Source organism: Sapajus apella, unplaced genomic scaffold, assembly GCF_009761245.1.
Source record: "Sapajus apella isolate SASKATOON/1434 unplaced genomic scaffold, GSC_monkey_1.0 scaffold118, whole genome shotgun sequence".
Taxonomy (NCBI): Eukaryota; Metazoa; Chordata; class Mammalia; order Primates; family Cebidae; genus Sapajus; species Sapajus apella.
Window position 1 is genome coordinate 4,799,339 of NW_022437058.1, and position 23,801 is coordinate 4,823,139.

The 23,801-nt window shown below is 37.4% G+C and overlaps 1 protein-coding gene across 15 annotated transcripts in view; it reads right to left on the reverse strand.

The window, feature by feature from the left end:
- Window positions 1-11,564: 11,564 nt before the first annotated feature.
- ZNF484 (zinc finger protein 484) overlaps window positions 11,565-23,801 on the reverse strand; it is a 432,825-nt gene continuing 420,588 nt past the window's right edge. For all 15 annotated transcript variants that reach the window (XM_032260540.1, XM_032260544.1, XM_032260537.1 and 12 more), the window contains 3 exons: window positions 21,548-21,674; window positions 21,167-21,259; window positions 11,565-15,056 (listed from right to left, as the gene is read on the reverse strand). In XM_032260540.1, the coding sequence (XP_032116431.1) occupies window positions 12,727-15,056; window positions 21,167-21,259; window positions 21,548-21,674 (2,550 nt within the window). In that variant the 3' untranslated portion in view covers window positions 11,565-12,726. The remainder of the gene's footprint in view (window positions 15,057-21,166; window positions 21,260-21,547; window positions 21,675-23,801) is intronic.

The following is a 23,801-nucleotide window of genomic DNA, read 5'->3' on the forward strand; positions in this document are numbered from 1 at the left end:
GCATGCTCCTCTTTCTATGCCATAGGACAAACGCTAGTCTAGCAGAGCCTTTCTTGCACTTTAAAGTCAGGTTAATTCCAATTTGGTTAAAACCTTCCTAAGAGAGAAAATTCAGGCTACTGACTTAGTATAGGTAAATGGACATTAAAGTTTTTTAAAGTAAGGAAGATATTAAGTACAGTTATAGTCTTGAGGCCTGTGGTGTTACCTTATTTTGATTTCCTTGTTCAGATCAGGGCCTGGAACATCTGCGGGGGGAGGTAAAAGAATTAAAAATTTTCTGTATGAAAGCATTTTTCACGAAAATGAGCCTCATCCCTTTATGCAACACATAACCTTACTGAGGAAAGGAAATAGGGAAACTGCCTTTTTATTTCTCCTCACTGTGAACAGGTTCAGTCATATTCTTGAACACTGTCTGAAATACCCATGTTTTGTTTTGGCTAGTATCTTGTCTGCATAAGAAGCTGACCTTTCCATAGAGAGGTCCTGGGGTCTAAATTATGAGAACAATTAATGTGTCTTCTATTATGACCTCTCATTTTGACAATAAAAATCCATACTACTTTCTCAAAAAAGAAAATAACTGAGGGAGAAATTAAGACATTTTCAAATAAAGAAATCTGAAGACAAAACCTGTCCTATAAAAAATATTAGTGGGAGTCTTTCAAGTTGAAATAAATGGATGCTAGACAGTAACTTGAAGTGATATGAAAAATTTAAAGATCTCCAGTAAAGGTAAATATATGAACAAAATTGGAATTTTGTTTGTTCACTTATAATTTCCATAAAATTTAAAATACAAATACATAAAAATATAAATCTATGTTAATGGGTACATACTGTATATATTATATATAAAGATGTAATTTGTGACATTAATGACACAAAATGGAGTAGTGGAGATCCATAAAGAAGCAGAATTTTTACATGCAGTTGATGTTAAGCTGTGACACTATAAAATTACTTGTTATAATTTTAGGTTATATGTAAACCCATGCCAACTACAAAGAAAATATCTATAGAATATACACAAAAGGAAATTAGATGGGAATAAAAATCAACTAAACACAAAGGAAGGCAGTAATGGAGCAGATGAGAGACAAAAAGCTATAAGGCATACAGAAAATGAATATCAAGTGGCAAGAGCAAGTCCTTCCCTATCAGTACTTTAAATGTAGTGAAATAAGCTCCACAATAGAAAGATACTGATTGCCAGGATGGATGAAGAAATAAGGTCCAACTGTCTGCTGTTTACAAAAGGATAACTTGTATCTAAGAACACACATATATTGAAAGTAAAAAGATGAAAAAATGATACAGTAGTCTCCCCTTATTTGCACAAGATGGTTCAAGACCTGCCGTAGATGTGTATATATATATATATATATATACACATCTAAAAATGTATATATATATATACACATTTAAAACACCACATATTATATATGTGTGGCGTTTTAAAATTCTCATGGCTGAGATGGCTAGTAAGTGACCAACAGGTGAGTAGTATATACAGCTTGGATATACTATAGCTTTATAGTAAGTCTTGAAGTCGAGTAATGTCACTCTTCTGATTTTGTTCTTCTCCTTCAATATTGTGTAGGCTATTATGGGTCTTTTGCCTCTCCACATAAAGAAATAGTTGTTGATATCCACAAAATAACTTGCTGGGATTTTGATTGGGATTGAATTGAGTATATAGATCAAGTTGGGAAGAACAGACATCGTGACAATACTTATTCTTCCTGTTTACAAACATGGAATATCTTTCCATTTATTTATTTCTTCTCTGATATATTTCATCAAGGTTTTATGGTTTTCCTCATATAGATTGTGTCCATATATTGCTATATTTATACCTAAGTATTTCATTTTTAATGCTAATGTAAATGCTATTGTGTTTTAAATTTCTAGTTCCACATGTTCATAGCAGGGCCTGCTGCTTTCTGTTTTGGAAGGTTATTGGTTACTAATTCAATTTCTTTAGTAGGTATATAAATATTCAAATTGCTTATTTTTTCTTTTGTAATAACTTACAATTGGATGCCAGACATTGTAAATGTTACCTTGTATGCTGAATATGTTTGTGCTTCCTTTATTGTATATATATTTTCAGACAGGATCTCACTCTGTTGCCCTGGCTGGAGTGCAGTGGCATGATCATAGCTGACTGCATCCTCAAACTCCTGGGCTCAAGTGATCCTCCTGCCTCAGTCTACCAAGAAGCTAGGACCACAAGTGCATGCTAGGACCACAAGTGCATGCCGCCATGCCCAGCTAATTAAAAAAAAAATTTTTTTAAGAGATGAAATCTTGCTTTGTTGCCCAGCCCTGTTCTCAAAGTCCTGGCCTCAAACAGTCCTCCTGCCTCAGCCTCCAAAATTTCTGGGATCATAGGCATGAACCACCATGTCTGGCCTCATTAATATTTTTGAGATTTGTTCTGGAATACAGTTCAGTTACTTGAAAACATTTTGATCCATTAGGGTCTTTGTACTAAAGTTTGTCAGGCAAGAACAGAGCAGCATTTGGCATAGGCTAAATTTCCCCCACTCCTGAGGCACAATCTGTCTGAGTGCTTTCCTTAATGCTGCACAAATTATGAAACTGTCTACCTTCACTGGCCAGAACGGGAACCATTTTTAGCCCCGTGTAATGCATGCGTGCAGCTTTCTCTTGTCTCTTTCTGTGCTCTGAAATTCTAGCCATTTTGACCTCTCCAGACCCACAGCCCATCTCCCCAGGAAATTTTCAAAATAAGCTTTATTTTAGAATAGTTCTAGACTTATCAAAATATTCTAAAAATAGTACAGAGTATTCCTATGTGCCACACCTCGTTTACCCTATTTATGTCTCACACTAGTATGGTGTGTTTGTCACAATTAATGAACCAATATTAATACATTGTTACTAATTAAAGGTCATACTTTATTCATATTCCTTTACTTTTAAAATTTAATAGCCTTTTCTAGTGTCCCGGGATCCCATCCAGGATATTATATTATATTTAGTCATCCTGTCTCCTTAAGATTCTCTTGACTGATAGTTTCTCATATTTTACGTGGCTTTTCATGACCTTAACTGAATGTAATTCATGATCTAGAATTATTTTTTTAGTAATAGAGGGTATTATTTGAATAAGAGACAAAATTTGACTAAGGTCTGTCGATTAGGTAATAGCACTAAATCAATGTTAATCCCTGCTTTCATAATTTTACTGTGGTTTTATAGGAGAATGTCTTCGTTATTAGAAAATACAAAAGGAAGATTCTGACGTGAAGGAGAATAATGTTTGCAACTCACCCTCAAAAGCTCAGAAAAAAGTGATGTGTGTGTGAATGTGTGTAAATGCAATGGTCAGGGAGTTGAAGCAGATGTAAAATGTTAACATTTGGGGAATCTGTGTGAAGGAAGTATGGGAATTTTGTAATGTTCTTGTAAATTTAAGACTGAAGTTATGTCAAAATACAAATTTAAAAGAAAAATGCACAGTTAAATATATTACAAACAAAATCAACAGATAAATGACAGATTCTTAAGAAATATGTATAAGGCACATGACAAACGGATTATTTCCTAAATATATGAGATCAACAAAGAAAAGATAGAACAGTAAAACAGTATGAAAAGAAAACTAGCAGGCAATTCACCATAAACCAAAAATGGCTTCTAAAGCACTCACATACAAAACTCTACCACACTTATATTAAAATATAGTTAAATATATGTATAATTAGCCTTTTCAGTTATTCAGCTGCCAGAAAAATAATAGTGCTTTAATGTCTTTGATGTGTAAAATTAAAATTTCACAATGCAAAAATCCCAGCTATAAATACTGTATACTTTGATATGTAAGAATACTAGCTAAAAATAAACGGCGATCAGTAAGGGCTTGGGTAAATGATGGCACATCCGTTATTAATTCATGTGGTATATCTACAAATAACACTAAGTGACACAGATTTATTTGTACTAATGTAGACTAGTCACCAAGGTATGCTAGGTGAAAAAACAAAGATGTAAGTGTATAAATATATATCTATACAACTTCCCATGCCTATTTTCTGCTTATATTTTGAAAGGTTATAATTGGCAGAAGAATGTGGGAACTGTCAGATAGTGGTGATAGAAAGATAGCATTTACTGTATATTTCTTTGTAATGCTTTCAATATTTTAAGCAATCATATATATTATCAATAAAAAGATGTACCAAACTTTTCACAAAATTTAATGCCTATTTTAAAACCTGTTACTGCAGTCTACTTTTACTTATTCTCAATGTTTATATTAATACTTGTATTTCTCATAGTACTTTATATACCATATTTTCCAATATTGTGCTAGTTACAGTTCTAGTGAGATATTCTAATTACTAATTGAAAAAAAAACCAAAAAACAACAACAACAAAAAAAAACAGGGTCTCACTCTGTCACCCAGGCTAGAATGCAGTGGTGTGATCACAGCACACCACAACCTCGAATTCCTGGGCTCAAGCAGTCCTTTCCCCTCAGCCTTCTGAGCAGCTGGGACTACAGGTGTGTGCCATCACACCTGCCTAATTCTTAAAAAAATATTTTTGTGATGGCAGAGTCTCCCTATGTTGTCCAGGCTGGTCTTCTTTAACTCCTGGCCTCAAGCAATCCTCCCACCTTGGCCTCCCAGAGCATTGGGAGTACAGGCATGAGTCACTGTACCTGATTCCTAATTAGTGATCTTAATTCACTTCACTATTTCCATGTAAAATATGTGCTCTTATGAGAAAAGCTTCAAGATGGCTGACTAGAGGCATCTAGCACTTGCCTCCTCCACAAAGAACCAAAATAGTGAATAATAACACTTCAAATAGATAATCTAAAAGAGTACACTGGAATTCAACAGAGAAGTAACAGGAAACACCTAAGGCAAGGAATGAGAGGGAAGAGAGGCAGCCTGCTTGGTTAGGGTTGGCTGGGAACCTCAAAGAGGCTCCACACTATGGGGAAAGGGAGACCTGCATTGGACTACACTCCCACCACAAACTCCTGAAATTCTGGCCACAGGAGAACCCCTTGACCCTTGTGGGCCCTAAGACTTACACAGACAGCTGGCTGGAGACTGTGTGATGGCATTGCTCCAGAGAGAGAGCCCATGCTACATTGCATACATTCTCCTGAGTTCTAAGCAGCTGTCCTGAGAGGCTAGCCATCATCAGACTGCATCCTGTTCTGGAGCCCAGCAATCCCTGCATTTTCATATCTCGAGAGATCTAGTGACATCCCATATCTACAGCCACTGCTATGGCTGGCTACTGCCAATAGAGCTGAAGTTCGAGCCACTGGCCGCGATCCTGATACCCACAAGCAGCAGGACCACCACACATTTACAAGTGCCCTGCTGGCTACTCCACCTGCAGCCACCACCTAGAGCTGATACATGTGTCCCCGAGCCACCTGCGTACAGCTGCTGCCACTGAACAGAAATGAGGAAGTCAAATTGTCTTTTTGTTTGCAGATGATATGATCCTATATTTAGAAAAATCTAAAGATGCCACCAGAAGTTTCTTATGTCACATCAGCAAATTTAGTAAAGTTGCAGGATACAAAATTAACATACAAAACCCAGTAGCCTTTCTATACACCAGTAATGAGATATATGAGAAATAAATCAAAAAGGCCGTCCCATTTAAAATAGCTGCAAAAAATAAAATACCTAGGGATTAGTTTAACCAATGAGGTTAAAGAGTCCACAAGGAAAACTACAAGACACTGATGAAATAAATTGAAGAGGACACAAACAAATAGACATCCCATGCTCATGGACTGGAAGAATTAATACTATCAAAATGACTGTATTGGCCAAAGCAATCTACAGATTCAATGCAATTTCTGTAAAAATACTAATGTTTTTTTTTTTCACCAAAATAGGAAAATTACTAAAATTTGTATGGAACCAAGAAAGAGCCCAAATAGCCAAAGCAATTTTGTGCAAAAAGAGCAAAGCTGGAGGCATCACACTACTTAACTTCGAAACATATTACAATGCTGTAGTAACCAAAATAGCATGGTATTGATGCAAAAGCAGACACAAAGATCAATGGAATAGAATAGAGAAGACAGAAATAAATCCTCATAGTCACAGCCAACTGATTTTCCAAAAACGCCCAAGAACATACATGGGGGAAAGGAGAGTATCTTCAACAAATGGTGCTGCAAAAACTGAATAACTATATGCAGAAGAATCAAACTAGACCCTATCTCTCACCATACACAAAAATCAAATCAAAATGGATTAAAGACTTATGGGGGGATGTAAGAACTGAAACTATAAAATACTAGAAAAAACGTAGGTGAAAAACTTCAGGACATTGGCCTAGGCAAATACTTAATGGCAAAAAGACCTCAAAGGACAGGCAACAAAACAAAAATAGACAAATGTGATTATATGAAACTAAAAACTTCTGCACAGCAAAGGAACCAATCAACAGAGTAAAGAGACAACCAGTTGAATTGGAGAAAATATTTGCAAATTATTTATCTGACGAGAGACTAATATCCAGAATATACAACGAATGGAAACAGCTCAACAGTAAAAGAATAAGCAAACAACCCCTGCCCCCAAATAATCTCATTAAAAAGTGGGCAGTGGGCTGGGTGTTGTGGCTCATGCCTGTAATTTCAGGAGGCCAAGGCAAGTGGATTACCTGAGGTCAGGAATTTGAGACCAGCCTGGACATCATGGTGAAACCTTGTCTCTACTAAAAATACAAAAATTAGCTGGGCGTGGTGGTGAGCACCTGTAATTCCAGCTACTTGGGAGGCTGAGCCAGGAGAATTGCTTGAACCTGGGAGGTGGAGGTTGCACCAAGATCCTACCACTCCCCCCCCGGCGGGGAAAAAAAAAACCAATCAAAAAAAAAAAAAAAAAAAAAAAAAAGTGGGCAATGGACATGGATAGATACTTCTCAAAAGAAGACATGCAAATGGCCAGCAGGTATATTTAAAAATGCTCAACACCACTAATCATCAGGGAAATACAAATCAAAACCACAAGAAGGTATCATCTTACCCCAATCAGAATGGCTATTATTAAAAAGACAAAAAATAGCAGATGCAGCAAGGATGTGGAGAAAAAGGAACTCTTTACATTGTTGGTGGGAGTGTAAATTAATACAGCCACTATGGAAAACAGTATGATTTCTAAAGCAAACTAAAAATTGAATTACCATTTCATCCTACAGTTTCACTAATGAGGTTTTATTCAAAGGAAAAGAAACCAGCATATCAAAAGGATACCTGCATCGTTACGTTTATTGCAGCACAAACACTAATATGTTACAGATGACATATTAATGTGGCTGTATGTGATTGTAAATATATAGAAAAATGTTAAGTGGATTAGCTTTGATTATCTGTTGACAGGCTGTTGGAGTGGCTGGAGTTGCTTTGAATGGACGTAGAAAAATCGAGAAGACATAAAATGTAAAAGTTACAGTTAGGCCAGGGGTGGTAACTCATGCCTGTTATCTCAGCACATTGGGAGGCTGAGGCACAAGAACTGCTTGAGACCAGGAGTTTCAGACCAACCTGGGAAACTAGCAAGGCTCCATCTCTGCAAAAACTAAAAAAATTAGTAGGTATTGTGGTGTGTGCCGGTAGTCCCAGCTACTCAACAGGCTAAGGCAGGAGGATCACTTGAGCCCAGGGGGTCAAGGCTGCAGTGAGCCAGGATTGTGCTACTGGACTCCCACCTGGGTGCCTGGGCAACAGATTGAAATCCTGTCTCTAAAGTAAATAAGTAAAGTCACACTTATGCCAAGTTATATATGTATGCATGTGTGTATGTAAATATTTATTTTAATAAAAGGACATGCAAGTGTTGGATGGTCTGTTTTTCTCCACTGGTTTGAGACATGGGCTTAAAGTTAAATCAATGAACAAAATGAGTTATATTCATTATGAAATCTGCTTCTATAGGAAGACTTTTTCCAATGTATCAAATAGATTTTCTTTTCTACTTGAATTTTATGGCATTTAATAAAATGATGTATTCTTAGAAGATGTATTCTTCTCAATTACTTGTCTGGTATACAGTAAGGTGTGACTCATGGACAAAGATTTTTCCACATACAATGTATAATGTACAGTAGTCACAGGGCTTCTCTGTAGTATGAGTAACTTAAAACTGGTTCTGAGTTCTGTGAAAAAGACTTTTTCACTTTCAATAAATACACTTTTACGCATGTGTAAATGCTGAAGAATACTGAGAACTGATTTCTGTGTGAAGTTACTCTCACATTTGCTCTTTTGTTGTCTCCTTCTGGTGGAAACGTTCTGATAAATTCCAGGTGAAGTGTCTTCAGTCACTGTTCTTATAGGCTTTGTTCTCCGAATCGTTTTTAATGTATAACAGGATTTGAATTATTGTTTTTTGTCGTGTGTGAATTTACTATGTTCAGGTCATTAACTTTTCAGTGGAAGATTCCTTAGTTATCATAGTCATAAAGTTTCTCTCCAGCATAAATTTTCTGATATATAATAAAGTATGACTTTTAAAGAAAACCCTACCCACATTCAGTACAAACAGAAAATTACTCTCCCCTATGAATTATCTGATGCATAATTAAATGTTTGAGTATATGTTTTCTTATATTTTCTGAATTTGCAGTATGATTCATTTTAAAAAATTAAATTAAAATGCATTTTTGGCTAGGTTCAGTGGCTCACATCTGTAATCCTAGCACTTTGGGAGGCCAAGGTGGGAGGACTGCTTGAAGCCAGGAGTTTGAGACCAGCCTGGGTAACAAAGCAAGGCCTCATCTCTCCAAAACAAAAAAAAAAACAAAAAAAAAAAAAAATCCAGGTGTAGTGGCACACACCTGTGGTCTGAGCTACTTGGAAGGGTAAGGCAGGAGGGTTGCTTGAGCCTAGGAGTTGAAGTCTACAGTGAGCTATGATCATACCACTGCACTCCACCCTGGGTGACAGAGTGAGACCCAGTCACTAAATTTAAAAAAACATTAAAATTAATAAAATAGAACAAAATGCATTTTTATTAAAACATTTAAACAGTAAAACTATCTTAAAATAGTTGCTGTAAATACAGATGAACTATAAGAGTGCTAGCATAAAAAGAAATGGTTGGCTTGGCATGGTGGTTCACACCTGTAATCCTAGCACTTTGGGAGTACCAGGTAGGTGGTTCACTTAAGCCAGGAGTTCAAGATCAGCCTGGCCAACATAGTGAAATCCCGTCTTCCCTAAATATACAAAAATTCACCGGGCATGGTGGTCCATGACTGTAATCCCAGCTACTTGGGAGGCTGAGGCATGAGAATCGCTTGAACCCAGGGAGGTGGAGCTTGCAGTGAGCCAAGACTGCAGCAGTGCACTCCAGCCTGGGTGACAGATCAAGGCTCTATCTCAAAAAAAAAAAAAAAGAAGAAGAAGAGAAAAGAGGAGATATGGCTAATGTACAGTGTTTTCCCTAGTAAAGTCTATATTCCACATGCCTTCGATCTATACTAACCTTTGAGTTCTACTTAACATTTAGCTCTCCCAATTCACTCATAGTTTCCCATAATTTATTCCTCAATCAATTCACAAGTGCCCCTTGAGATGCAAGAAAGTCTTTCTCTCTTCTAGAGATTAATCCTGTGTTGACAAAAGGTCAAGTAGCTCTTTTACAGTTTTTTTCTTTGGGAGTGTAACAATCTATTCTCCAAATATGTGCTTGAGAATAAAGGCTGAGAATCACTAGCTCATTAATCCTACTAAGTTAATTTTTCAAAACTTGGGACTCTATACCAGTCTTCATCAACCCCATTTTCTATTAATTATACAAAGGAAAAATCATAGTATTAAAAAAGACATCGGAGAAGCTTTTAGTCAATCCCTTCCATTTGCTAAAATTTGGCAGCTACCGAAAGAAAATCTGAAACCACCAGAGGTAATTTTCTCTTATGTATCAAAGTTTGTAAAGGTTTTAACAAATGAGCGAATGCCTTAAGACTTTTAGCAACAAAAGACTGGAATAAAGTAATGCTGCAAATCTAAGCATTTTCATTTAGAAGTCAGTAATTTTGGTAATTTAGAAAATATATTTTTGGTCTTGATACTTCTTCAATAGAAACAGCTATCTCAATGAGTTGAAAACTTGTGCCAGTGGCAGAATAGGTGGTACAGACTAGTACTTCCTTTGAGAACTAAAAAAGGTGGATGAAAATATTAAACACATTTAATTTTTTGAAGGCGTAAGAAAGTTACCACAGCAGTGAGAAACTGCAGGAATAAAACAGAGACAAGACATAATGTCTGAAATTTGGGACTGTTTATAACTAAGAGGTATTTGCTAATTCTGAAGGCAAATACTGGGCAAGAGAGGCTGGAGAGAATTTTTGACAAATTCAAGTGACTGAAGGACAAATACTAGAATTCAAGTCTTTCCAAAGAGGAGGGGCCTGACATACCTCCCAAAGTCCTAAGTCCTAAAATTATCCTAGAAATAAGGTTTATATGTTCACATTTTGAACATATAATAAAATAAGAGAAGTCTTTCAGAGACTCAAGTCCAGTTTCAAATAATCTCAATACATGACCGGATAAAGGCGATCAGGAATTACTAGTGACCTAGCCTAATCACCTGTTAGAAGCTATGGTAAATTTTCCGTGGAAGAAGGTATTATCCAGAGCATCTTATTACCTCTACAATTTTAATATATATTGTCTGGCAAGTGATATAAAAAATCATGATATAAGGAGATAGGACATCAGCAAAACTGGAGAAAAACACCAACCATTAGAAACAGGCCAACAGGAGAGCTAGGTAATAAGGCTATCCCTAAAAGAAACAGAGAGAAAATGAGGCAGATGCATAAATAGATAATAGCTAGGAATTTCCCAAAATGCATGTGTTTGCACACACACGCAAGCACACAACACACACATTCTAAAAACCACTAAGCCACAAATTTAAAAATCATTATAAACTCCAAGAAGGATAAACACATAGAAAAATTACACCTAGGCATATCAATGTGCAACTGTTAAAAAGACAAATAGATAAATTTCAAAGAAGACAGAAAAGCAGATTTCTTACAAAGGTAATTGTATAAAGCTTACTTCTCAATAAAACAATAAAAGACAGACCAAAAGAAAATATCATCAAAATACTAATAGAAAACAACTTTCAACTTAGAATTCTATATTCAATAAAAGTATCCTTCAAAAATGAAGGCAAAATAAAACACTGCCAACAAACAAAAAACAATTTGTCACCAGCAGACTCACAGTAAAAGAAATACTAAAAGGTGTTCTTCAGTAAGGAAAAAAAAAACAATTTTAAAGGAAAACTTAAAGGACAGGAAGGAATAAAAAAGTAATGAAAATGATAAATATGTGGATTAATTTAAATGGATATTGACTCAAATAATGATTGGCTATATTCACCATATACAGAATCCAAATATACAACATCAATAACATATGAGGGCTAAATAAATGGAATTAATGTTATAACTTTTCCCCTTGTCCTGAAATGTTGTTAGTACTAATTTACATTAGCTTTTAATCAGTACGCATATTATATTAGTATCTGACATAGTACATTTAAGGCAAAAAATTACTAGTGATAAAAAGAAACATCTAATAATGATAATGTGTCAATTAACCAGGAAAATTGTAACAATTCTAAATTGTATGTAAAATCAGAGACAAAATATATAAAGCAAAAATTAGTAGCTCTCAAGTAGACAAATTCACAATTATTTGTAAAATTACAACACACTTCTTTCAGTATCTGATAGAAGACAAAAAAAAGTCTATTCAAATACAGAGAATTTGAAAAACAAAATTAATTAAGATTAGTTTGTAGAGAATCCGAGAAGATAAAAGGAGAAGTCTTCCAAATGTTCAACTACATTTTATCTTCTAATGAAACAAACTCATGGTAATCTAGCAAGTAACTAACATGTAGAGAATGTACTAACAAAATTGGAAAAAAATTTAGGGTTTGACATCCATTTTCTTAATTTGTCCTATTTTTCAAACAGGAATTGGTAACAACAAACATCCACAAAGTGCAGGTTTCTGTGGTCAAAGCTGAGGATCTAAAGTGCTGCTATCTAGAGCTGGGTCCCTGTAGCTAAGTTCCATGATCTTAGGGCCAGTTCTAAGGTGATAAGTAGTTAGAGGACTGTTGCGTACATCATTGGGAAAATAGGCTTTTGATAAATAGGCCAGGAGCAATTTAGACCTCCTTGGTACCTGCTGCCCTGGCATACACCAACAGATATAACAATAAATAATGGTGACTTCCCAAAGAAAAGAGAAAAAAAGTAGAGTCCTTTCTTTCTGTCTTTAGTGTTAATTTTCACAAAAATTGCTGATTTATTTTCAGTACAGATCTGAATTGCCCTCCTTTTGTCTGGATCTGTGTCCTTAGGCTGCTTAGACAATGTAAAATTATCACTCTACTCATTATGAATTTTATTGTGACAATATTGAATAGTACCCAGAACATGAAAAACTCAACAGCCCTGAATTTATAAAACTGTTTGCCCAAAAAGTGAAACAAGACTGCAAGTCATCTCCTTGCACATTTAGTATTATTTGCAGGAGCTTGACAACACCAATATCTGTTAAGTAACCAAATATGGCCACTATACATTGCTTAAACACTCTCAATAGTATCTCCCCATATGTGTAACTGGATATCAGCTATATAATCCAGGTGTTCATAATTCTAACTAGATAGAAGAAAGCTGGCCTTGGTCACCTCCTGAGTCCCCATACCATAATTGTGGCATTGGGCACTCTACTTTCCTAGGGTCAGATTTCTGAGGCATACCGAGTTGTGGCTTCCAGTTTAAGATTTTCCCCAAGTCACTGCACTTATAGGGTTTCTGTTTAGTATGAATTTTCTGGTGTTTAATAAGATTTGATCTGATGGTGAAGGCCTTTCCACACTCAGCACATATATATGGTTTCTCTCCTGTGTGAATTCGATGATGCTCATGGAGTTGTGACTTCTTAATGAAAGACTTCCCACAGTCACTGCATTTATAGGGTTTCTCTCCAGTATGAATTCTCCTGTGTCTATTTAAGTGTGATTTCTGGATGAAGGATTTCCCACATTCAGTACAAATATAGGGTTTCTCTCCTGTATGAATTCTCTGATGCATGATAAGTGTTGATTTTCTTGCAAAGGCTTTCCCACATTCACTGCACTCATAATGCCTTTCTCCAGTATGGGATTGCTGATGTATATGGAGACCCGACTTCCGAGTGAAGGCTTTCCCACAGTCACCGCATTTATAAGGTTTTTCTCCAGTGTGAATTTTCTGGTGTGTAAAAAGATTTGATCGGTCAGTAAAAGCCTTTCCACATTCAGCACATCTATAGCGTTTCTCTCCTGTGTGAATTTGCTGATGTACATGGAGTTGTGATTTCTTAGTGAAGGATTTCCCACAAATACTGCATTCATAGGGTTTCTCTCCAGTATGAATTCTTTCATGTGTAATAAAATGTGATTTGTGGAAGAAGGCCTTACCACATTCAGTGCAAACATATGGTTTTTCTCCTCTATGAATTCTCTGGTGCATACTTAGTGTTGACTTCTGAATGAATGCTTTCCCACATTCACTGCATTCATAATGTCTCTCTCCAGTATGACACTTCTGATGTATCCTGAGCCGTGACTTCCAGGTGAATGATTTTCCACAGTCACTGCATTTATAAGGTTTCTCTCCAGTATGAATTTTTTGGTGCTTAATGAGATTTGACCTGTCCGTAAAGGCCTTACCACATTCAGTACACATATAGGGTCTTTCTCCAGTATGAATTTTCTGGTGTATAATGAGATTTGTCTTGTGAGTGAAAACCTTCCCACATTCTGAACATATAAAGGGATTCTCTCCTGTGTGAATTCGCTGATGCACATGGAGTTGTGATTTCTTAATAAAGGATTTCCCACAGTCACTGCATTCAAAGGGTTTTTCTCCAGTATGAATTCTTTCATGTGTGATAAAATGTGATTTCCGGATAAAGGCCTTCCCACATTCAGTACATACATAGGGTTTTTCTCCTGTATGGATTTTCTGATGCATACTTAGTGTTGATTTCCTTGTGAAGGCTTTTCCACATTCAGTACATTCAAAGTGTTTCCCTCCAGTATGAATTTTTTTATGTATATTAAGGTTTGAATTCTGACAGAAGTTTTTCTCAGATTTGCTGCACACATAGGGTTTTTCTCCAGAATGAATTCTCTGGCATCTGAACAGATCTGACTTCTGGATAAAGGCTCTCCAGTAGTCACTGCATTTATAGTAATTCCCCTCATTAGGAGTTTTCTGATGGTTTGACTTGAGGAAAAAATCCTTCTCATATTCACTGCATACACAAGGTTTCTCTCCTCCATAAAACCTCTGATGGCCATCAAGTTGAGACTTCTCAGTGAAGACTGCCTCACATTCATGGCATTTATGCTGCTTTTCTTCAGAACAAACACTCTCATGTGCAAAGGCATGTGAATTCTGGGAGAAAACATTTGCACAGTCAGAAAACAAATAAAGGCTGTCTCTAGTATGAATTTTTTGATGTTGAATGAGAGCTTGCTTATGATGGAGAGGTTTCCTACATTGATAACATTCACAAGCAGTCACTACTGTATGAGAATTCATATGAGTAAAAATATCACCATCTCCAATAATCTCATCAGAATTTTCTGTTGCATTTCCATTATATAAGGTTGTAATAGGCTCCAAATTCTTTCCAAATGAGTTACAGTTATGGAGTCTTTTTCTTGAGGAAACCAAGTGTGTGTTTACATGAACTATTTCCCCAATATTCTTATAGTCACAGACCCTGTCATTAGCTAGTGTTTTCTTGTGAATGAAGGTAACACGACTTAAAGGTTTGTTCTGGTTTTCTCCACATCTTCTTGTGTGTTCATCATCTTTCCACAACTTTTCTAAAATGGAATATGGGTCATCTCTTGTGAAGAGATTAATTCTCTCAGACTGGAAAGAAACTTCTTCAGACATTCTCTGTTGTAAAGGTTCAAAACCAATTTTCCCATCTAAAAAAGAAAGAAAAGAAAAGGCAGACAGAAAGAACAATTAACAGAAAATAAGGCCAGGTGCGGTGGCTCATGCCTGTAATTCCAGCATTTTGGGAGGCTGAGGTGGGCAGATCAGTTGAGGCCAGGAGTTTCAGACCAGCCTGGGCAACATGGCAAACTCTGTCTCTACAAAAACACTACAAATACTGTCTCTACTAAAAATTATCCAGGTGTAGTGCCACATGCCTGTGATCCTAGCTACCTGAGTGGCTGAGGCAAGAGAATGGCTTGAAGGCAGAGGCTGCAGTGAGCTGAAATTGTGCCACTGCACTCTAGCCTGGGTGACAGGGCAAGACTCTGTTTCCACACACACACATACAAAATAAGACTAACTGATACACAGAGTTGATCCAAGGCAAACACAGGGAAATGAGACAGGTTATGTAAGTATAACAAATGTACATGAACATTTTAAATATACATAAATATATAGGTATAACAATCTATTTATATATAATAAATAATACAATGATATATAGTAATAATATTAATACATTTATGACATGATAAACAATACCATTTAGATGTGCTGTTCTAAGTTATTAATTTGCCTAAATTTTATCCCAGCCAGGTGTCGTTGCTGGCTCATGCCTATAATCCCAGGACTTTGGGAGGCTGAGATGAGAGGATTGCTTGAGTCCAGGAGTTTGAGACCAGCCTGGGTAACATAGTGAGACCCCCATCTTTACAGATAAAACAAAAAATTAGCTGGGTATAGTGGCATGTGCCTATAGTCCCAGCTACTCAAGAGGCTGAAGCAGGGGGATCACTTGAACCCAGGTGTTCGAAGCTGCATTAAGCTACAATCGCACCATTACACTCCATCCTGGGCAACAGAGTGAGACCCTGTCTCTCTTTTTTTTCCCTTTTTTGAGACAGGGTCTCACTCTGTTGCCCAGGCTCTGGAGTGTAATGGCGAGATCATAGCTCACTGCAACCTCCACCTCCTGAGTTCAAGGGATTCTTGTGCCTCAGCCTCCTGAGTAGCTGGAACTACAGGTGCATGCCACCGTGCCTGGCTAATTTTTATATTTTTAGTAGAAACAGGGATTCACCATGTTAACCAGGCTGGTCTCGAACTCCTGACCTCAAGTGATCTATCCACCTTGGCCTCTCAAAGTGCTGGGATTACAGATGTGAGCCACCAGGCCCAGCTGAGACCTTGTCTCTTAAAAACAAAAACAAAAAGCACTTTATCGCAAACCTTTGCTATTCGTATTATTATTGTTTCTAGTTTACAGATGAGGAAACTCAGCCATAGAAGAGGTTCGTAATTTGCCTAAATCAAATGTTTAGTAATTGGGGAAGAAATTCCAATTTGGTGCAAATGTAGTAGAACTGCATGGTGAGTGAGTGAGGTGTCAGAAGAACAAACTCTGTGGCTTAAAAGAAGTATTTCTGAGTCTAGATTCTTATCTTTAATCTGTAAATCCTCACAGTCTTCCTGTTTTGTGTTTTCTCTATGATCCACTGTGCCCTAAATACCAATTTATTGGTGCTTATAGTAAAATTATGACAGCTTAATCATCCTAAGTTGGCCAAACAGTAAACAGTAAAATGTATATATATTTGTTATATTTCTTTTTTAAAAAAATTACCAGTCCAAAGTCTCATCTGAATATTTGTTATATTCATATAGACTCTCTCATTTCTCTGTTTGCTTGAATCAACTCTATATATCAATTGGTCTATTTTCTTTTGAGATGGAGCCTCAATCTGTCACCCAGGCTGGAGTGGCTGGACTGCAGTGATGTGATCTTGGTTCACTGCAACCTCCGCCTCCTGTATTTAAGCAATTCTCCTGCCTCAGCCACATGAGTAAGTGGGACTACCGGCATGTGACCCCATACATGTATTTGTAAAAATACTAATTTTTGTATTTTTAGTAGAGATGGGGTTTCACCATGTTGGCCAGGCTGGTCTCAAACTCCTGACCTCAAGTGATCTGCCTGCCTCAGCCTCCCAAAGTGCTGGGATTACAGGTATGAGCCACCGTGCTGGGCCTATGGTTCAAATCTTCATCCCTGGTTTAGGGTACTGATATGATAAATGCATCTAGTAGCAGATGTAACAGGAAAGAACCAGACATCAGAGGAGGAGAAGTTGTCCATCAAACCTATGTCCTTCCTTCACAATATTAAGCTTGTAGCCAAGTACATGGCTGCCTCGTAACACTAGGTTTGTCCAGCTTCATTTGTCACTAGGTAGGACTGAGTAACGCTTTTCCACTAATCAGTGGGAGTAAAAATCGTATCCGTTGTGATAAGGCCAATGTCTTAAGAAAGTGGGTTTTTCTCCCACAAACCTCTTCTTTTCCCCCCAGTATATTCCAACTTGGCAGCAACCAGTTCTGTGAGGCTGGCAATGCCCTAAGGCAGGGGTCAGCAAACTGAAGTCCTTGGGCCAAATCCAGGTCCCTACATGAGAGCTAAGAATAGATTTTACATTTTTTTAATGGTCAAAAAATTTATCAAAAGAATACTACTTCATGATGTGAAAAATATATGAAATTCAAATTTTAGTGTCTACAAAGTTTTTATTGGAACACAGCCACACACATTCATTGATATATTTTCTAGCTTTTTTGGGACTACAGCTGCAGAAATGAGTCGTTGTAACAGCAGCCATATGGTCCACAAAGCCTATTTACTTTTGTGCCTTTACAAAAAATTTGTCAGCCCCTGCCCTAGGGGATGGTGGTTCAATGACTTTCTAGAAACTTTGTCCCTGAATGCCCATGGAAACAGAGTTGCCCGGTATTATGGCCACAGAAAAGGGATGAACACTGCAGTCTATTTTGTTACTGAATCTGAATATATAGTCTTTTCATTTTCTTCATTTAATCTTCCTTTTTCTGATCTTTTGTTTCTATTCAAAATTCATTGTTCTTCAGTAAACATTTGGGGTTCTCTGCTTTAAAAACTAATTTCAAATTTCACCACAACTCTAGAGAGGCTCTCTCTTTTAACTTAAAAACAACAACAACAAAAAGATACTCTGAACCATTCATATTTATACTTGAATTGGCATAGATGTGCATGTTAGCAAATCTATAATGCACAAAGACTGAAATTTTCAAGATTTCATGCAGTTATCCTCTCTTTCAAATTAGTTTTCCTAGCCCTTTGAATTGCTCCTAGAAGAAAAATTTAAAAATTTTTCTGAAATAGAGCAAAATGACCTCCTCTGCCTATAACACAAATTCAAGAATATAATTTCACTATTTGCTACAGAAACTTTGCTTTTTAATGTATAAGGGTAAAAGACTCAGTTATCATATAATTTAATGTAGGTTTCTCTGAATTTCTGGAGGTTGTATGCTGCAATAGGTCCAATTCAAGGAGTAAGTGAAAGCTGAGCACAAAATATGTGTATTATTTGTCTTTTTTTGTTTGTTTTTTTTTTGAGATGGAGTCTTGCTCTTGTTGCCCAGACTGGGGTGCAGTGGTGCAGTCTTGGCTCACTGCAACCTCTGCCTCCCAGGTTCAAGTGATTCTCCTGCCTCAGCCTCCTGGGTAGCTGGGATTACAGGCGCACGTCACCACACCCGGCTAATTTTTGTACTTTTAGTAGAGATGGAGTTTCGCCATGTTGGCCAGGCTGGTCTTGAACTCCTGACCTCAAGTGATCCACCTGCCCTGGCCTCCCAAACTGCTGGTATTATATGCATGAGCCACCGTGCCTGGCCAAAATATGTGTATAATTTGAATAGGCAGATAGATCACAAAATAATTGAAGAGTTCAATGAAGAGGGAGCATTAAAGAAAATGTTAAAATGGGGTAGAAATGGTTACAGAAAACAGGAACCAATGTGAGTTTCAAAGATGAGGCCATATTCTTTCTCTAGCTTACAAACCTACTGAGAGGAGAATCTGTCACATGTTAGCTATTAAGTAGTAACTTTAGTTTTGTTCCATGTAGCAATGACAGGATAAACACAGCACACAATGTTTTAAGTAATGAAATCTATCAGTAGCATCTGAGATGAAATACTGAAAAAGAAAAAAATGGGATTATCACATACAAATAGGATTAGAATAATCCAGGCATGAGAAAATAGACATGGTTGTAGGTGATACGGCTGGGAGGTAAGAAAAAGGCATCTAAGTGGTGTTTTCTAAACGAAAAAAATAAGTAGAAGGGCAGAATGAATGATCTGAGAAGATAGATTAGAGGGAAAAGTAAAAAACTACAAGAGAGGATGATGACATTTTGAAAGGCAAGCCACCTGCTTTTAGCGTGCTACATTGTATCTTGTCTTCCTTCATGCAAACAGCCTGACCCTGATAGGCACAAGGTATTGGTCTTTCCCCCAGTGCCGTATACAACAGGGCCAATGCCTGACTGAGACACACAAAGAACAGTCACAGTGTAAAAGTTGTTCCCATGAGCCAATTATCACTCAGAGCTTATGCTGCCGCTGAGACACATAATCTGAGACACAGATAGGTCCGGGCTGAGACACATGGCCCAGGGCAACATAATGAGGATTTTTGGGGACAGCTCCAATCAAGTCCAAATGGGGCTACAGTAAGCAAGGAAAGGACTGTCTTGGGGTGTTTATGGCAGGGGGTGGGGCTGGGCTGACTATTCCCTTATGTAGTTGGAATTTCCCACCAGCATCAATGGAAGGAACACATGGGCTTTTGTCTCCATTTGTCCAGGTGTGGGGCAGAAAAAGAGAAGGGTAAGGCTTAGAAAATGTCAGCAGTTGAACATAAAAAATGGAGGATACAGAATGAGATATTCAAAATATTTTATAGGGAAATACAAATTAAATAATAATTAGAACGTAAAACCCATCAGATTAGCTAAATTATTAAAAATTTGGATAATACCAGGTAGGTAGGGGTAGGGATGTGGGGAACCTAATACCCTTGTACAAAGTTCCAGCTATTGTAGAGTGACACAGCTAATCTGGAAAATAATGTGCTTATACCACATCATATTAAATATTAGTACACTCAGTGATAAAGTAATCCCACTCTTCTTCCTTAAGAAAGTCTCATCTCTGATAAGAATAATTCATGAAAAAATGTATTGCAGTAGTGTTTGTAGTAGCCGAAAAACTGGACAAGTAAAATGTGGTATATATGTGCACTACAGAATGATATGTGGCAATTAGAAAAATACATTGCAACATGGACCAATTTGAGAAAAAAAAAACTGAATAGGATATTGTAATTCACAATACCAACAACTCAGATTTTACAAATATCCCACAAGTTCAAGGATTAATGGCATAACATGTCAAATATATTGGAACAGCTGCCTCTTGGGAGGATAAAAATGAGTATGGAGAGTGAGGATTGAAAAGAATAAATGAGGCCGGGCGCGGTGGCTCAAGCCTGTAATCCCAGCACTTTGGGAGGCCGAGGCGGGTGGATCACGAGGTCAAGAGATCGAGACCATCCTGGTCAACATGGTGAAACCCCATCTCTACTAAAAATACAAAAAATTAGCTGGGCATGGTGGCGCGTGCCTGTAATCCCAGCTACTCAGGAGGCTGAGGCAGGAGAATTGCCTGAACCCAGGAGGTGGAGGTTGCAGTGAGCCGAGATCGCGCCATTGCACTCTAGCCTGGGTAACATGAGTGAAACTCCGTCTCAAAAAAAAAAAAAAAAAGAAAAGAATAAATGAAATAAGAGGGGAGCCATAAACGCATTGATGATGATACGCACAATAATTTTTTAAGAAGGTAGATCTGTGAGTATTTGAATGCATAAGAAAATGATCTAAGACCCTGATGGAGGTAGAAAGAATAAAACTTTTCTAGGGAAAGACAGAAGCAAAAAAGCAGGACTCTAGAAAGTACGGTGAGACATGATCAAAAGAATTGGTAATTGTGGCACATTCTCTCCTAAAAAGCCAAGCAAAGAAGGCATTGATATGAGAAGGGGTCTTAGGTGGGGTTAGCATTTAGATATCCAAGGGTCATTGTCCAATAACTGCTCTATCCAAGCAGTTTTAAAAGTCATATTAATGACACATCAAAGTTGTGCATAGCCTCTCCCAGTACGAATGCAGCTGAGTCATACTGTCTACCATGTTCTTGGGTCCCATCTAACCTGGACAGCTCTGACTGGAGATCCCACCATTCAACATACATGGCTCTTCTTGTTCCAAGTTGAAGATGACTTCTGGTTTGGGAACTTGACACCCTGTTAACAGGAGATGATAGAGGACTTGGTTTCAGAGGCTATACAATGAAGCATTCCATTTGCTTTCCAGAAAAGTTCACTGGGAACAGAGGAATATTCACACTACCCAAAAGAGATTGTTAAGAACATGGGACAAAGTAAGGACAAAACCATTACACACTTCAGGTGTTCTGCAGTCTTTAGAAGTCCCACATACCTCAGAAAACACAGACTTCAGCAATTCTACTGAGAAAAAAATAATACTCAATTAGCTGCAGCCTAATGTATGCCCAGCAGAGCTGTGCTTACCCACTGAGATCAAGTTGAAATAGTTCTCCAGCATCACATCTCTGTACAGACTTTTCTGAGCAGTGTTTAATTGTTGCCACTCATCCCTGCTGAAGTCTACAGTTACATCCTTGAATGAAACTGATTCCTGTAAAAAAAAAAAAAAAACAGAAAAACCCTATTCAATGTGAAGGATAGAGATTACAGAATGGAAACAAGATAGGCCCTTATTTTTAATGTGATACAGTATACTATAAAGAACTTCTACAACTCAACAACAACAAACAACATTATTTTAAAAATGGGTAAAAAGCTTAAATAGACATTTCTCCAAGGAAGACATTCTAATAGTCAATAAGCACATGAAAAGAAGCTCAACGTCATTAATCTCTAGGGAAATACACATTAAAACTATAAGGTATCACCTCACACCCATCAGGTTGATAAAGAAAATGTCTCAAATTGATTATAATGATGGTTGTACAACTGATTTATATACTAAAAATCAATACATGGTACACTTTAAATGGTAAACTGTGTGATGTATGAAGGGGAGGGTTGTTTTTTGGCACTGCCATTTCCAGATGGGATACAATAGCTTGGCAGTCCAGTGCTTTTTTCAAGAAGGAACAGTAAATGCCAGATGCAATACTGACATAGTCTGTTTTAAAGCACTGGAAAGCTGCTGAGGTTACAAGAAATGTAGGGGCTAAGACTGGAGAGGATACTCAAGACTGAGGCTGATTAGTGCAGCCACTTTGACAGTGGAGCATTTACCAGTTCTGGGTGTGGACAAAAGGTGAGAATCCAGCTATTGTCCTGGATTCTCATTTTGTCCTATCTACTGGAGAATGCAGTAGAAGGCTGCAGCTGGGTGACAGAGAAACCAGCGTAACTCAAATATGTGGCCGTTTGCTTCTCAGGATATTTGCTGAATTCTAGGGCATACAGGGCAGAAGACTAAAAATGTAAGCAAATAGCCTTTGAAGAGCAAAGCAAAAGCCTGGTATCTTTAAGAAAACAGTTGGGCATCTACCAGGAGGAGGGTCTCTAGAGGACAGAAGGGCTCTCAGCTGAAAATTCTCAGTAGTCAGGGTGATCCAGAGGTAAACTGAGTCTTAGCAGAGCTTCAACCTGGCCTTGATTCAACACTGTGCCTGACTGGATGTACGTGTTCTCCCTTCCCTCCATTTGCGGACATAAGGAAAGATGAACTCTCTGTGGAGAAAGATAACACCATCCAGATCCTCTACATCTTTTCTTTCTTTCCTTTTTTTTTTTTTTTTTTTTTTTTTTCTGAGACAAGGTCTTGCTCTGTCATCCAGGCTGGAGTGCAGTGGCATGAACACGGCTCACTGCAGCCTCAACCTGGACTCAAGTGATCGTCCTGTCTCAGCCTCCCAAGTAGCTGGGACTACAGGCACATGCTACCATGCCCAGTTAATTTCTCTATCTTTTGCAGAGATGGGTTTCGCCATGTTGCCCAGACTGGTCTCGAACTCCTGAGCTCAAGTGATCTGCCCACCTCAGCCTTCCAGGTATGAGCCCTGCCTACAACTTTTTATACCTGGTGTTTGAAACAAACAAACAACTCCTATGCATACAAAAATATAGGACCACATATCCAAAATCAGAGAAAGAAAAATTCAATACAAGCAGTTACACAGAGAATTGGAGTTAGATGAGAAGATGAATACTTTAGATAATTGTTTTTTTAAATAAAGAATCAAACCAAAGTTCAAAAGTTGAAAAATCCAATATCTAATATTAAGAAGTCCTTAAACAGGTTTAACAGCAAAATACAGAATTACTGAAATGGAAGACAAGTAAATAGAAAATATCCAAACCGAAGCAGAGGTTTTTTTTAAAGAAAAAAAAAAAACAAACAAAAAAACACAGGAACATTAAGAACATGTGTGACACAGTAAAAAGGCATAACCTATCAGAGTCTGAGGAGTTCTTGGAGAGGGCAGGGACGAAGCAATATTTGAAGAAGTAATGGCTATGAATGACATCAACTCTTAGGATTCAAGAAGCTCTTCAAATACTTCTTTACAAAACTGCAAATACTGACTGTGCAAAACAATAACAGTACTATTCTGGGAGGTTTAAAATATATGCAGAAATTAAATTCATGGGAATAATAATGCAAAAGTGGGAGGCAGTAAATAGAATTAAAGTGTTTTAGTATCCTAGTGTGGTATTGTGCTGGCCTAGAGCCAGAACCAGAGCAAAACTATTTTATAAAATACAAAACTGTTTTTAGATAAGTTGA